Below are 16,142 nucleotides of genomic sequence, written 5' to 3'. Positions count from 1 at the left end.
GTATAAGGAAGTGGCATCAAAGGTTACAAGGATGGTTTCTGGGGGTAACAGATTGGGTAAGGATTCCAGGCATTCGAGAAAGCGGTTGGTGTCTTTGATGAAGGATGGGAGACTGCATGTAATGGGTTGGAGGTGTTGATCTATGTAGGCAGAGATACGTTCTGTGGGGGCTTGGTAACCAGCTACAATGGGGCGGCCGGGATGATTGGGTTTGTGAATTTTAGGAAGAAGGTAGGGGTGCGGGGTGTCGGTGGGGTCAGGAGGTTGATGGAGTCAGGTGAAAGGTTTTGCAGGGGGCTTAAGGTTCTGAGGATTCCTTGAAGCTCCGCCTGGACATCAGGAATGTGATTACCTTGACAAACTTTGTATGTGGCGTTGTCTGAAAGCTGACGCAGTCCCTCAGCCACATACTCCCGACGATCAAGTACCATGGTCGTGGAACCCTTGTCCGCCGGAAGAATGACGATGGATCGGTCTGCCTTCAGATCACGGATAGACTGGGCTTCAGCAGTAGTGATGTTGGGAGTAGGATTAAGGTTTTTTAAGAAGGATTGAGAGGCAAGGCTGGAAGTCAGAAATTCCTTGGAGGTTTGGAGAGGGTGATTTTGAGGAAGAGGAGGTGGGTCCCACTGTGACGGAGGACGGAACTGTTCCAGGCATTGTTCAATTTGGATAGTGTCTTGGGGAGTTGGATCATTAGGAGTAGGATTAGGATAATTTTTCTTCGTGGCAAAGTGATATTTCCAGCTGAGAGTAAAAGTGTAGGACAGTAAATCTTTGACGAGGGCTGTTTGGTTGAATCTGGGAGTGGGGCTGAAGGTGAGGCCTTTGGATAGGACAGAGGTTTCGGATTGGGAGAGAGGTTTGGAGGAAGGGTTAACTACTGAATTAGGTTGTTGTGGTTCCAGTTTGTGTTGATCGGAATTTTGAGGTTTTGGAGGGAGTGGAGCTGGAATTGGGAGATTGAGTAGATGGGAGAGACTGGGTTTGTGTGCAACGAGAGGAGGTTGAGGTTTGCTGGAAAGGTTGTGAAGGGTGAGTGAGTTGCCTTTCCGGAAGTGGGAAACCAGGAGATTGGATAGTTTTTTGAGGTGGAGGGTGGCACGCTGTTCTAATTTGCGGTTGGCCTGTAGGAGGATGCTCTGAACAGCCGGTGTGGCTGTGGGTGTGCAGTCTCCCATCCTTCATCAAAGACACCAACCACTTTCTCGAACGCCTGGAATCCTTACCCAATCTGTTACCCCCGGAAACCATACTTGTAACCATTGATGCCACTTCCTTATACACAAATATTCCGCACGTCCAGGGCCTCGCTGCGATGGAGCACTTCCTTTCATGCCGATCACCTGCCACCCTACCTAAAACCTCTTTCCTCATTACCTTAGTCAGCTTCATCCTGACCTACAACTTCTTCACTTTTGAAGGCCAGACATACCAACAATTAAAGGGAACAGCCATGAGTACCAGGATGGCCCCCTCGTACGCCAACCTATTCATGGGTCACTTAGAGGAAGCCTTCTTGGTTACCCAGGCCTGCCAACCCAAAGTTTGGTACAGATTTATTGATGACATCTTCATGATCTGGACTCACAGTGAAGAAGAACTCCAGAATTTCCTCTCCAACCTCCACTCCTTTGGTTCCATCAGATTCATGTGGTCCTACTCCAAATCCCACGCCACTTTCCTTGACGTTGACCTCCATCTGTCCAATGGCCAGCTTCACACGTCCGTCCACATCAAACCCACCAACAAGCAACAGTACCTCCATTATGACAGCTGCCACCCATTCCACATCAAACGGACCCTTCCCTACAGGCTAGGTCTTCGTGGCAAATGAATCTGCTCCAGTCCGGAATCCCTGAACCATTACACCAACAACCTGACAACAGCTTTTGCATCACGCAACTACCCTCCCGACCTGGTACAGAAGCAAATAACCAGAGCCACTTCCTCATCCCCTCAAACCCAGAACCTCCCACAGAAGAACCACAAAAGTGCCCCACTTGTGACAGGATACTTTCCGGGAGTGGACCAGACTCTGAATGTGGTTCTCCAGCAGGGATACGACTTCCTCAAATCCTGCCCTGAAATGAGATCCATCCTTCATGAAATCCTCCCCACTCCACCAAGAGTGTCTTTCCGCCATCCACCTAACCTTCGTAACCTGTTAGTTCATCCCTATGAAATCCCCAAACCACCTTCCCTACCCTCTGGCTCCTACCCTTGTAACCGCCCCCGGTGTAAAACCTGTCCCATGCACCCTCCCACCACCACCTACTCCAGTCCTGTAACCCGGAAGGTGTACACGATCAAAGGCAGAGCCACGTGTGAAAGCACCCACATGATTTACCAACTGACCCGCCTACACTGTGACGCATTCTATGTGGGAATGACCAGCAACAAACTGTCCATTCGCATGAATGGACACAGGCAGACAGTCTTTGTTGGTAATGAGGATCACCCTGTGGCTAAACATGCCTTGGTGCACGGCCAGCACATCTTGGCACAGTGTTACACCGTCTCGGTTATGTGGATACTTCCCACTAACACCAACCTATCCGAACTCCGGAGATGGGAACTTGCTCTTCAATATATCCTCTCTTCCCGTTACCCACCAGGCCTCAATCTCCGCTAATTTCAAGTTGCCGCCACTCATACCTCACCTGTCATTCAACAACATCTTTGCCTCTGCACTTCCGCCTCGACTGACATCTCTGCACAAACTCTTTGTCTTTAAATATGTCTGCTTGTGTCTGTATATGTGTGGATGGATATATGTGTGTGTGCGAGTGTATATCCGTCCTTTTTTCCCCCTAAGATAAGTCTTTCTGCTCCCGGGATTGGAATGACTCCTTACCCTCTCCCTTAAAACCCACATCCTTTCGTCTTTCCCTCTCCTTCCCTCTTTCCTGGCGAAGCAACCGTTGGTTGCAAAAGCTAAATTTTGTGTGTTTGTTTGTGTTAGTTTGTGTGTCTATCGACCTGCCAGCACTTCGTTTAGTAAGTGAGATCATCTTTGTTTTTAGATAAATTTTTCCCACGTGGAATGTTTCCCTCTATTATATTCATACCATATGATGTAATAGAGAAAATTATTCTTTCACTTCATTGTCACCCATTCCAAGAAAATGTGGTGTAGTTGTGCAGTTGAAATTTATTGCAACTAAATCTCCCTCAAAATCATGGTCAGATGTTGGTCATCTCCCTTAAAACCATGATCAAATGATGCTCACTGTAGGCAGCACTCCTCCAGGATTTTTTCCATGCCTTGATGTGATCAGTTGCATACAGCAAAATTGACTGCATGAAGGTGTTGAAGCAGATTCCTGTGGCACCTAAGCACATTCACAAAATTGCCATGATCAAGCCCTTTGGGCTCTTTGAGAGTACATTTATGATATTCAGTCCTCAGAATGCAGCCCATACCTGGTTTGCATACTTCAATGGCATCCTGGTGATTTGACATCACCTGGACTCCACCACCACCACCTGATGATCATATATCAGCATAGGAGAGAAGCGAGTTTCATCGCTAACCCTTTGAAATGCATATTCAGGGTAACTATAATTTCGTTTCTTAGGCATTTGATCACCCAGAGCAGATCTGTGTCACTCCTGGAGAAGGTGCAGGCATTCATAAATATGCTGGCCCCCACAGTCGCATAAAAACCTATGCTGCCATATTGTCATGCTAAACTATTTTTTTGAAATGGCTGGATTGATGGAGATGAATTCAGAAAATAAATAAATATGCAATGGTGGGGGTGAACTCAGAAAATAAATACATATCCAGTGACATGAAATGATATCAGTGGAAATCATTTAGATATGAACAACATTCATCATTATCGTAAGTTGTGCTCAGTGATAAGCATTGTGACCCCATGAACCAAGCATTTCCATCCTGGACGGTTGCCTGCTTCTCTTAGTGCTTGCTGAAGAGGTAGACTGGAGATCTTCTCGATTTTATCTATCCATCCGCTCATTGCTGTTCCTCTTGGTCTTGTGCCCTCGATCTTTCATTGCAAGATTATTTTCTCTAGATTTTCTCCATCTCTTCTTACAATATGGCAAAGAACTGGAGAAATTTTTTGGTGACTCAAGAAGAAAGGCGTCTGGAGATACTGAGTTGTTCAATAATGGATTCATTTGTTCCTCTTTCAGTCAATTTTTATGTGTAGCATCCTATAATGACAAGTGAAAATTTGGTCTGGATCGGTATTTGAAATTTGATTTCCTGCTTATCTCTGATAGTGACAATGAAAGTTTTACTTGGATGTGGAGATATACTCATATAGCCTAATTGTTTAGATCATTGCTCATAAGATACAGAAAATCTTCATTTGAGTCTCAATCTGGCACAAATTTTCAATTGTCACTTTAGATTCATCAAATATTTTAGTGTGTTCTCAAATGAATACAACTTCTTTTAAATGACAGAATTTTATTCATAGCTATTAGATCTATTCAAATGAAAAAATGCTGAAGAGAGAATCTTTTTCATTGCATTTGTATGTCTTTTTAATCTTTTTAATATCCTTTTCACTGAGTCCATCCCGTTGACCAATTACAGCGTCTTCCTCCTGTTAACAAGTAAAAGAGCTTTACATATTTTCAGTTACATGAAAAAAAATACAGTACATAGTACGTGAAAAATGATCATATAAATTTTAATATAATATTTTATAAGTGGTAATAATATTTACTTATATAAAGCAGTAGTTAAATTTGCTAGTCATTTTTGTCTCATGTTTTTTGTACAGGAAATATGACAACAGTCTTTAGCTTCAGTTGTACAAGAGCAGCTCTAACAAATGATTGTGGTTCAAATGTTTGTAGAGATATCACTGGATCAGGAGTAGGCCTGCTTATCACAAATTTGGAGATTAGTTTCACCATTTTTTAATTAGTAGTGTGAAGATATTGAACAGTTAAGTTTTGAGCAGTGAACAAGTAGCTTAGGTGATTGAGACTGTGTAGAAGCATTTCTTTTGGGAATATTGTTTTGCACAACTAAAGTATTTCCCAGAAAAGGTTTCTCATTTATTTTGAAATAAGAAAAATAATTCAAAACAAAAGTAGGAGATGTTAATTCAGTTAACAGCTGGGTTTTCTTTCATACAGTCTATTAAATACATAATAATCAGCCAGCAGATATATGAAGGTCCAAAATTTTTTTTGAGATTTGTTACTCAAAGCATAGATAAGTGGTATATGATTAAGCAAAATTATTGAAAAGTTATAATGTTAACAAATCTATGATATCCAGAAATTTGATCTCAGTTTTGTAATTAATCAATAATTTTGTAATTAATTAATAACATTTGTTCTGAAATATTAAAATTATTGATTCCAAAGATGTAATACGTGTTTGTAACTAAGATCTTAATTGAAAATTACTGTAATTAAAAGTTCCGGGCTTCTAGAAGTTTCTGGCATGGTTAGCAAAATTACATACACATGAAAACTGTATGATCAGTAGTCATTTCAAAGATTAGGCCATGTGACACATTCAGAACTGCAGTTGTTTCATATGAACCTTTGTAAAAATAAACTTTGTAAAATACTGCACTCTGTGACATGAAAATTCAAGTGCATTTTGTATGAAATGTTTTTCAGGAAAAATAAAAATAAATAAAAAACACGAAACAGGAGATATTGTGCTTCAATCAAATGTGCAACAGACTCACCTTGTTGGGAGATGATGGCATTAATTGACTCCAGATTGCATGAACAGCTAAGTAAACACATTTAATAATACAAATCTTCCTTCATAATTGAATTTATAAATTAACAAATTAGTATTGTGTTTATAGTACTAGAAGTACACTTCAGTGATTGAGGTAAGTGAAATGAACATTGGAATTGTGTGAGTTCATTACAAACATGTTGTGTGTTTGATATGCAATATTTTAATATCACTGCTTATTTGAGAAGGAAGTTATGTGGAGTAAATTTTGAAGATATGTCTAAAAACCTAAATAAAATGTAAATGTAAATAAATGGGGGGGGGGGGGGGTTGGAATGGAAAGAAGAAAGATAAGTATACAAAAAAAGAACTTGTTTGTTTTGACTTTGTTTTTCTTGATAAAAACTGTTAAAAAGGGTTCTTAGATGACAATCACAGGTGAGAAGTAAAACACATGGATAATGAGGCAGTAGGGGGATCAACGGAGGTGGACCAAACTGTGGTTAATGTAGGAAAAGAAAGGTGAACAGTTGTAAAATTTCAGAGCAGAAAACAGTGAACAGTTACAGAGTATCAGAGCAAAAAAACAATTATATACTATCAAAGCTCGAATTCAGTCTGCAGATTAATAGTAAACAGCTCTTTTTTTTTTTTTTTTGAGATATCAGTCTTCTGATTGGTTTAATGCAGCTCACCATGAATTTCTCTCCTGTGCCAACCATTTCATCTCAGAGTAGCAATTGCGACCTACATCCTTAATTATTTGGTGGATGTATTCCAATCTGTGTCTTCCTGTACAGTTTTTATCCTCTACAGCTCCTTCTAGTACCATGGAAGCTATACCTAATGTCTTAACAGATTGACCTATAATCCCATCCTTTCTTCTTGTCAGTGTTTTCCAAATATTCCTTTCCTTTTGTCACTGATTCTAAAGAGATTCTCCTCATTTCTTACTTTGACAGTCCACCTAATTTCCAACATTATCCTGTAACACCACATCTAAAATGTTTCAATTCTCTTCCGTTATGAATTTCCCATAGTTCATGTTACAGTACCGTACAATGCTGTGCTTCAGACATACATTTTAAGAAATTTCTTCCTGAAATTAAGGCCTATATTTGATACTAGTATCCTTCTCTTGGCCAGGAATACCCTTTTTGATGGTGCTACTCTGCTTTTTATGTCTTCCTTACTTCATCCATCTTGAGTTATTTTGCTGCCTAGGTAGCAGAATTCTGTAACTTCACCAGCTTTGTGATCCCCTATTTTGACGTTAAATTTCCCGATGTTCTCATTTCTGCTAGTTCTTATTACTTTTGTCTTTCTTCAATTAACTCTTAATCCATATTCTGTACTCATTAGACTGTTCATTCCACTCAACAAGACTCTGTAATTCTTCTTCATTTTGACTGAGGATAGCAATGTCATCAGCAAATCTTATCATTGATATCCTTTCACCCTGGACTTCAATCCCACTCTTCAACTTTTTTTTTCATTTCTGTCACCGCTTCTTTGATGTATAGATTGAACAGTAGGAGGTGAATCACTACATCCCTGTCTTTCTGTCTTTTTTATCCAAGCACTTGGTTCTTGTTCATTCAGTAAACAGTTACAGGTACGTAAGGCTTATGTTGAGACTGACCTAAAGGACATGGGTTCCAGAATGTGTGTAACTGAGAGCAAAACAGCTAGTTTATAAGATGAGTTTGTGAAGGAAACAAATAAGAATGAGAAGAACTTTGGTGAACTTCGAAATATGATCAGATATGAACGTGATAAGGTGAGGTAGAATTGTGTAATGTGAAAGTAGCTGTGCATATCAAAATGTGCACATTTACTAATGATACAAAGAGAAAATCCATTTGGACTCAAAATTTAATGATGATTAAAATAATGTAACTAGTGATGTTTACTTGCAAAAATAATATTTCAGTATTAGAAGGTGAATTAGCTAATGTAGAAAAGAATTTAGTACAAATTCATGAATGTATAGTAGCAAGAAACTTATTAACTAACAGTGGTGTTATTTGATTACTTGAAACCTCTATGCTTTACAAAGACAACTTTGTAGCAAACATGACACAGTCTTCAAATCTTATGAAGAAGATTCTTTAAGAGGAAGTGTTGTCTTGGATAAATCAAAATTCAAGTTAATTGATGAATTTTTTTGAGTTTGATGAAGTTTTCTAAGTAAATTTTGGTCTGAGTCAGAACAAGCCAGAATAAACAGTGAGTTTCCAAATAGACCAAGCCAGAGATAAGGGCTGGGAGTACAAAGGAATTTTGTAAACATCGGTTAAAATTTTTAATACACTTGAATAAGCTTTCTCTTGAACTTACCAAAGTTGACGCTTTAAAAAGAAGATTGCCTGACAGATTACCATCAAAACTACTATGTAATCTAGAAGATACAAAATATCAGTTTTTAAAATATGTTAACAAACTAGACAGGGCTGTTAAGCTGCCAAAATGTAAACATTACATTATAAGTCAGATGGAGGCTATCACTAATTTCATAAATGTCATATAATTAGCAGTTTGTGTTCAACAGTCATTAAGTTGAATATCTTGTACACAATCACTATCTAGCTATCAAAATGTACACTCCATACCAGAATTAAGTAAATTACTGTGTTAATGTGCCAGCAGAGAGCTTCCTGGTAAGCTGTTTATATGTATAACTTACTAATGTCGCAGAACATGTCAGTATATAAAATTACAATGTAAAAGTAATAACAGATAAAATCAAATGTTTATGAACAAAAAAAATACAAGCCATAAGTTTAAATAAAAGCAATCAACAATATGTCACAGGAATCAGCTTAGTATTTCAAGGAACTCCTCTACCGAATAGAGGGAGTGGCCCATGAGGAAACTCTTCAGTTTTGATTTGAAAGCACATAGATTAGTGCTAAGATTTTGGAATTCTTGTGGTAACTTTTTGGAAATGGATGCAGCAGCATACCACACATCTTTCTGCACAAGCGTCAAGTAAGTGCAAACCAATTGCAGATTGGATTTCTGTCTAGTATTAACTGAGGGAAAGCTGTTAATTCTTGGGAACAAACTGATATTGTTAACAATAAATGACAGTAAAGAATACATATATTGAGAGGCTAATGTCAGAATACCCAGACTAACGAACAGTGGTCAACAAGAGGTTCACGAACTTACATCACTTATTGCCCTAACTGCCAATTCCTGAGCCAAAATTATCCTTTGAGACTGGGAAGAGTTACCCCAAAATATAATACCATACATCATAAGTGAATGAAAATAAGCAAAGTAGTCTACTTTTCGTGTTGAACTACCACTTACTTCAGATACTGTTTGAATAGTAAAAATGGCAGCATTAAGTCTTTGAACAAGATCCTGAACATGAGCTTTCCACAGCTGTTTACTATCTATTTGAACGCCTAGTAATGTGAACTGTTCAGTTCCACTAATAATATTCCCATTCTGTAAAATTAAAACGTCAGATTTGGTTGAATTGTGTGTCAGAAACTGTAAAAATAGAGTCTTACTGTGATTTGGTGTCAGTTTATTTTCTACAAGCCATGAACTTATGTCATGAACTGCACTATTTGAAACAGTGGCAATGTTGCACACAATATCCTTCTACCAAGCTAGTGCCATCAACAAGCAGAAATATTTTATAAACACCTGTAATACTAGAGGGCATATAATGTATATAAATAAGGAACAGGAGTGGCCCCAGCACTGATCCCTGAGGCACTCTCCATTTGACTGTGCGCCACTCAGACCCCACATCATAGCTATTCTCAGCACTGTGCATAATGACCTTTTGCTGCCTATTGTTAAAGTAAGAGGTGTACCAGTTGTGAGCTACTCCCCATATTCCATAATGGTCCAACTTCTGGAGCAATATTTTGTGATTAACACAATGAAACACCTTAGTTAAATAAAAAAAAGACACCTAGTGTTTGAAACCTTTTGTTTAATCCATCCAGTACCTCACAGAGAAAAGAGAATATAGCATTATCAGTTGTTAAACCACTTCTACTACCGAACTGTACATTTAATAGCAAATTATGTGAAATAAAATGATCAATTGTCCGAACATACATAGCCTTTTCAATAACTTTAGCAAATGGCAATGGCATAGAAATAGGTCTAAAACTGGCTACATTATCCCTTTCTCCCTTTTATAAAGTGGCTTTACTACTGATTACTTTAATCATTCAGGAAACTGATCATTCTTGAAGGAAAAAATTTCAAATACGGGTAAAACAGGGCTAACATGTCCAGCACAGTACTTTAACATTCTACTAGGCACTCCATCATATCCATGAGAGTCCGTAGTCTTCAGTGATTTAATTATTGACTCAATCTCCCCCTTTTCAGTATCACAAAGGAGTATTTCAGACATCAATCTTGAAAAGGCATTTTCCAATAAAGTTATACAGTTCCCTGTAGGAAGTAAGTTTTTATGTAATTCACCAGAAATGCCCAGAAGGTGATTATTAAATACTGAACATGCATCTGACTTATCAGTAACAGAAATATTTTTACTATGCACTGACTTTATATCATCAACCTTACTTTTTCATGACTGTGCATATGATTTATTTTTATCCTTTCAATTAGCTATTCTGTTTGTGTACCACATACTCTTTTCCTTCCTAATAACATTTTAGAGCACCTTACCATGCTGTTTATAATGGGCTAATGGAGCTTGATTATGGCTACTTCTAACATTTTGATATAATTCCCACTTTCTTCTACATGATATCCTAGTCAGCCACCCAGACTGCCTTTTACTACTAGTACCCTGTTTAGAACAATGTAATGGAAAGCAACTTTCAAAGAGCATGAGAAATGTGCTATGGAAAGCATTACATTTGTCATCCATGTTATCAGCACTATAAACATCCTGTCATTCTTGTTCCTTAATGAGGTTTAAAAAAACTCTCTATTGCCATTTTATTTGCTTTTCTACATAGTTTGTGATTATATAAACATTTGTTTGAGTACAAAAAGCTTTTAGTGTTAAAATTTGTGCCTCATGGTCTGAAAGGCCATTCAACCTTTTACTAACAGGATGCCCATCTAGTAATGAAGAATGAATAAAAATATTGTCTATGACTATGCTACTGTTCTGCACCCTGGTTGGAAGAAACACAGTCTGCATCAGATCATATGAATTTAGGAGATCTTCCAACATCCTCTTTCTTGCACAATCACACACAAAATTAATATTGATGTCACCACATATAACTAATTTATGGTACTTCCTAGAAAGTGAACCAAGAACCCTCTCTAGCTTGAGCAGAAATGCTCTGAAGTCAGAGTTAGGGGACTTATAAACAACAACAAATAGAAGTTCAGCTTACCTAATTTCAACTGCCCCTGCTCAACATTCAAATACCTGTTCAGTGCAGTTGTGTGATACATCTACATAGTCAAATGGGATACTGTTGTTTAGGTATGTGGCCACTCCCCAAAGAACTCCTTGAAAGAAAGCCAGCTAATCTGTATCCTGGTAAAGGAAGCTTCTGAATTGTCAAATTATTTAAGTGGTGCTCTGATACACCAATAATGTCAGAGTCAGCATCCTCAAGCAGTTCACTAACTTTATCTCTAATACCTCTTATTTTCTGATGAAATATGCTAATTTCTTCACTACTTCGAAACCTGACCACCTTTGAATGTGATTCCTTTGTTAGAGGGACTTCCTTTAAGCAGGGGTTCCTATCAGCTGACTTCAATTTAAAAAAAGTGCAGCTCTTAACACCAAGGAATTTTTCCATGATGATCCCACCACCACCCACTACACTGTCACCTAAGCTTTTCCAGCCTCCCCTTCCCATACTACGGTGCAGGCCATGCTTAATGAAACCCCATCTATTGATAGACTCAACTGGCACCACTGCAATGTGAGCCATGCCTTCCACCATCAGTGCCTTCTCCAGTCCCACGTTAACATACCTAACAGCAGCATTAGGATGAGGTTGATCATGGTACTGAAACAGTTGCATGAAGTGCATATTAGTGCCACCAGTTTGAGTAGCTATCTTTACCAGGTCACTACGTACATCATACTCCCCATCCCTATCAAGACTCTTATAAAGATATGTTTATTTTCAACACAGTACTTTTTATGAAAAAATTATAAATGTTTTCAGCCTACAGTGGCCATCTTTAGGTGCTACAATAGGAAAAATAAAATGCTTACATTAAGATCTTAAAACAATGAAAAATATTTTCACCAGGTCTACTTGGGAGATAATTGAAGTACCGTTAAAATAAATATTGATCATACCTGTGGGCAGCATTTGGTGAACACATGGTCATGTGATGTCAAACTAAATGTAATGTCAAAATATAGAGAACTATATAAATAAAACCAAGGGCACTTCCCTTTTTCTACTCTTAGTGCTACATGCATGTGTCCTCTGTAAGACAATATTTACTTGTAGAAAACATAAAATACAACAAATATTACCATCATGTTTCAGTCACTTATTCTAAAATATAAAAACAGAATATAGGTCATTAAATCAGGAAAACCATATCTAAAATACAGTAAAGACTTGACTATAAAAGAAAGAAAGGAACAATCCTTACAGCACAAATTTCCAGTGGCCGATGGCACTGTACCTCTGGCAGCTAGATGCTGTGGCAGCTGTTACCACAGCCACGACTGCAACATAGCAATTGTAGATGGCACAGCCAACAGACCGACATTTGCCTCTGTGTGCCTCCATGTAGAAGAACCATTAGGCCAAAGCTTGACAATGGTGTGGTGCCCATGGGCACATGCCTCGGAGAGAGAGAGCAGTGCCAGCTAGTAGCTGATACTCCACAGATGTCTACTTCATTCTTCAATGTAATGATCCACGGTCCACATGGGTCAAGCTCAATGCACATTCCCCACCATCGCGTCCACAAACAGGGCAGTTCCCACTTGTTCACTACATTTCTCATGCCTGCGAATTAAACAGTATCCGCGAGACAAGAGACAATTTGCATGCCTGGCCAGTCACATGTCCATTGTCCTTCTGCGGCCACAAGACTGCACTGCATGCTCAATCACTGAGGAGTGTGTACCCTCTAGGATCAATGGTCAAGCTGTCCACTGCAGTAATTCGATCACCCTCACAGTCATTTTGAGTGTGAATATTATGAGTTCTTAAGTGTGTATACATTGCTGTTAAACAAATGAGTTGCTGCATTAATTACTGTCACCTGTGTCTACAGCTTGGACTTCATGTGCAGTAAGCCAGCTCACAGTATGACAGTTTTTAAAGCAGCAAGAACCACTCATTGCATGCTTCACTGGTGACCTCGACATGATCGTTGGTAGGAAAAGACTCATGGTGATGGACTTGATCAGTGTTAGTGACCGTGAATCACAACTGGACTAACTTTTGAATGTTTCTGTGCTCAGTAGCCTCACATAGGCAACATTTGGGCCTTGCACATTTATTCCTTTTGTATGTATTTTTCTTGTGTGTGTGTCTTCGTACTTTTTGTGTGTCCTCTTTTGCATGAGAACTTAGTGCAATAATACAGTGGTAACTATGGATTATCTCCAAAGGCAACTAGAGGAGCAGTTGGCATGTAATTGTTTTCTGGAAAGCAAGGTGCAGGAGGCATGGCCCATGCACACAGACTCTGCCCACCCAGGGCCAGCCCATGAAAATTCATGCTCCCAAAACAGTGTCACACTGCCATCCTCCACTGCCGCTGGAGCAGCAACCTGCCCAGATGTGTGGTGGTCAGACTGCTCTCCTTTCAGCCCCCCAACCCATTCATGTGGCTCAGCCAAGTGGAGGCAGTTTTCCTGAATAATAATATGACATGCACTCTCACAAAATTTGAACACATCCTGAGCCATCTGGACCAGAATTACACATCTCAAGTATGGGGCATAGGAAGCACCCCAATGATGCATTCCTCCTACAAGTGGCCTAAGGAATGATACAGTGGATTTCAGCATCCAAGGAGCAGCAAGTACAGCAAGTACCACGCCAAGAAGAATGTGGTGACTGGAGGCCTTTGCGGATCTAGCATCACCTGTGGAGCCTCACAGAGTCAGATATGGTTCTGGATTTGCCATTGTGTGCTATCTGAGCATACAGTCTCCCCACTCAGGTGCAAGCAGTCACAGTTGTGCAGACTGACATGCAGCTGGACACCTGAGGGGACATGGTGGGCAGGGTGCACGATATGATGGCAATGGCTACAAGCACAGCATCTGCAGCTGTTAACAAACCCTTACCCCCACCAAACACCTTTGCTCTGTCGCAACACATGCCTCCCACAGCCCTAGCAGTGGACACTGATCTACAGCACCTTATGCAGAATTTGGCCACACAGGTGGCAGCACACAGTACACAGATTGACCGGTTTGCACCCTCACAGCAAGAGAGCTACAGGCATCGCAGTGGCAGCAGGCAAAGCGACAGGTGGCACAGCTTACACTACTAGCAAAGCACCAGCAGCGGCAGCTGCTGCTCTCACAGTACCCCACTGATGACAGAGCAGGCTCCAAGTGGCATCTGCTGGTATCATGCCCGCTTCAGAAATGACGCGTCCAAGTGCTATGCCCCTTGCTCCCACCTGAACACCAGCTGCTATCAGACCTAGATGCATCCAACTTCAGTGCTATACAAAGAATCTGTGGCTGAATGGGGTGGGGACATGAGGTACCTTGTAGACACTGGGTCTGATTTATCGGTTTTTTGTGGATCCATGCTAAGAGATTGCAGGAAGGCTGAAAAACTGTCTCATGGTGACAAATGATTCTGCCATAAAAATGTATGGCACCCAACATTGGAATGTGGATGTTGCACTGCGCCACACATTCATGTGAAGGTTGACCTTGGCCAATGTAAATGAGCTGATCCTGGGTTCAGATTTCCTTGAACACTACAAGTTGCTGGTGTATATTACAAATGCCCAGTTGATTGACTCTACGAAAAGTCTGAAGATAGGAGGGCAGCAACAGCAGGCCACCTTCCACATCATTAAATCTGTGGCATGCCCCAGACCACTCACATATGTTCTGAACAACTTTCCGAAGCTAACTTGCCCAACTGGGGCGCTGCAGGACATCAAGCACTCGACGCTCCACCATATTGTTACCTCCTCTGGTCCTCCCATCTCCTGCTGCCCATGTCAACGTTGTACCCGAGAGGCTTGTGAAAGAAAAGGCAGAGTTCGAGGTAATGTTGTGATAAGGTGTTGTCCGACCATTGAGCAGCCCATGGTCTTCCATCTTACATTTGGTGCCTAAAAAGGACAATTCATGGCACCCATGTGAGGTTACCAGGTGCTAAACTCAAGGACAGTGCCAGACAGGTGTGACTATATTAACAAAACTGACTGCACAAAGACATACATGCAGATCCCCATGTCACCTGAGGGTAGAATAAACAACAATTACCAACCCTTTTGATATCTTCGAGAGCATGTTTGACATTTGGCCTTAGGAATGCTGCCCAAACTTGGCAGCATTTCCTGGATAGTGTCTTGTGAGATTTAACAACCTGCTTCACATACCCTTACGACATCCAAGAGTTCTCAAAGAAAGAGGTGCTTCCCTTTTCACTTTTCATCCATTACGTGTCACCTCTTCTAAGCTCTGGGGAGTGACATAAACGTCAAGCAGCCCAAAGTTCAGCACCAACAGCCATCAGAAATATGTACCATAAGTAAACCTTCTTTTTTCTGTTATTGTAAAGACCTTAACTCTGTTTTAAATGTGGTTTTACTGATTTAAGTACCTGTACTCTCATTTTCATATTTTTTTTGTATTTTATGAATAACTGACTGAAATATGATCATAATTTTGTCATATTTTATGGGTTGTACAAGTAAATATTGTGTTATAGAGGACATAAAAAGTACGAAAAGGGAAATATGCATGGTTTTATCTATATAATTCGCAATATTTCAATATTGCATTTAGTTTGACAGCACATGACAGTGTGTTGCCCAAATGCTGACCATAGGTATGATCTACATGTATTTTAATAGTAATTTAGTTAACTCCCAAGTAGGTCTGTTGAAAAAATTTTTAATTGTTTTAAGACCTTAACTTAAGCATTTTATTTTTCCTTAGTAGTACATTAAGAGGCTACTGTGGACAATAATTGTGTCATAAAAACTGTGTCAGAAAAAGTGGCTCTATGAAAAATAACATAAATTACAATAAGTTATCATATTCTCTTTGAACAGTGTGGCCTTTGTTTCCAAAGATTGACTGTTACTTTTTTAAAACATTTTAACCACATTTGTTTTGTAGAATTGTGGAACATGTTCTAGACTTATGCATTGTGTCATCTCTGGAGAAAGAATCTCATCTACAGAAACCAACTTGAATTTCAATGTTTGTCCATGATATCCAGAGTGCCAGAGACAAAGGTACCCAGGTTGATGCCATGTCCCTTGACTTGTCCAAGGCATTTGATATAGTTTTGTACTG

At 39.7% G+C, this 16,142-nt stretch overlaps 1 protein-coding gene across 1 annotated transcript in view; it reads right to left on the bottom strand.

Annotated features, from left to right (window-relative positions):
* Positions 1–4,430: 4,430 nt before the first annotated feature.
* Positions 4,431–16,142, bottom strand: part of LOC126259248 (zinc metalloproteinase nas-14-like) — a 131,961-nt gene continuing 120,249 nt past the window's right edge. Inside the window, exon 6 of the mRNA XM_049955878.1 lies at positions 4,431–4,583. Within this exon, the coding sequence (XP_049811835.1) occupies positions 4,464–4,583 (120 nt within the window). The 3' untranslated portion in view covers positions 4,431–4,463. The remainder of the gene's footprint in view (positions 4,584–16,142) is intronic.

Source organism: Schistocerca nitens, chromosome 1 (genome assembly GCF_023898315.1).
Source record: "Schistocerca nitens isolate TAMUIC-IGC-003100 chromosome 1, iqSchNite1.1, whole genome shotgun sequence".
NCBI lineage: Eukaryota > Metazoa > Arthropoda > Insecta > Orthoptera > Acrididae > Schistocerca > Schistocerca nitens.
The sequence above is the reverse complement of the archived record's forward strand: the minus strand, read 5'-3'. Positions and strand labels throughout refer to the sequence as shown.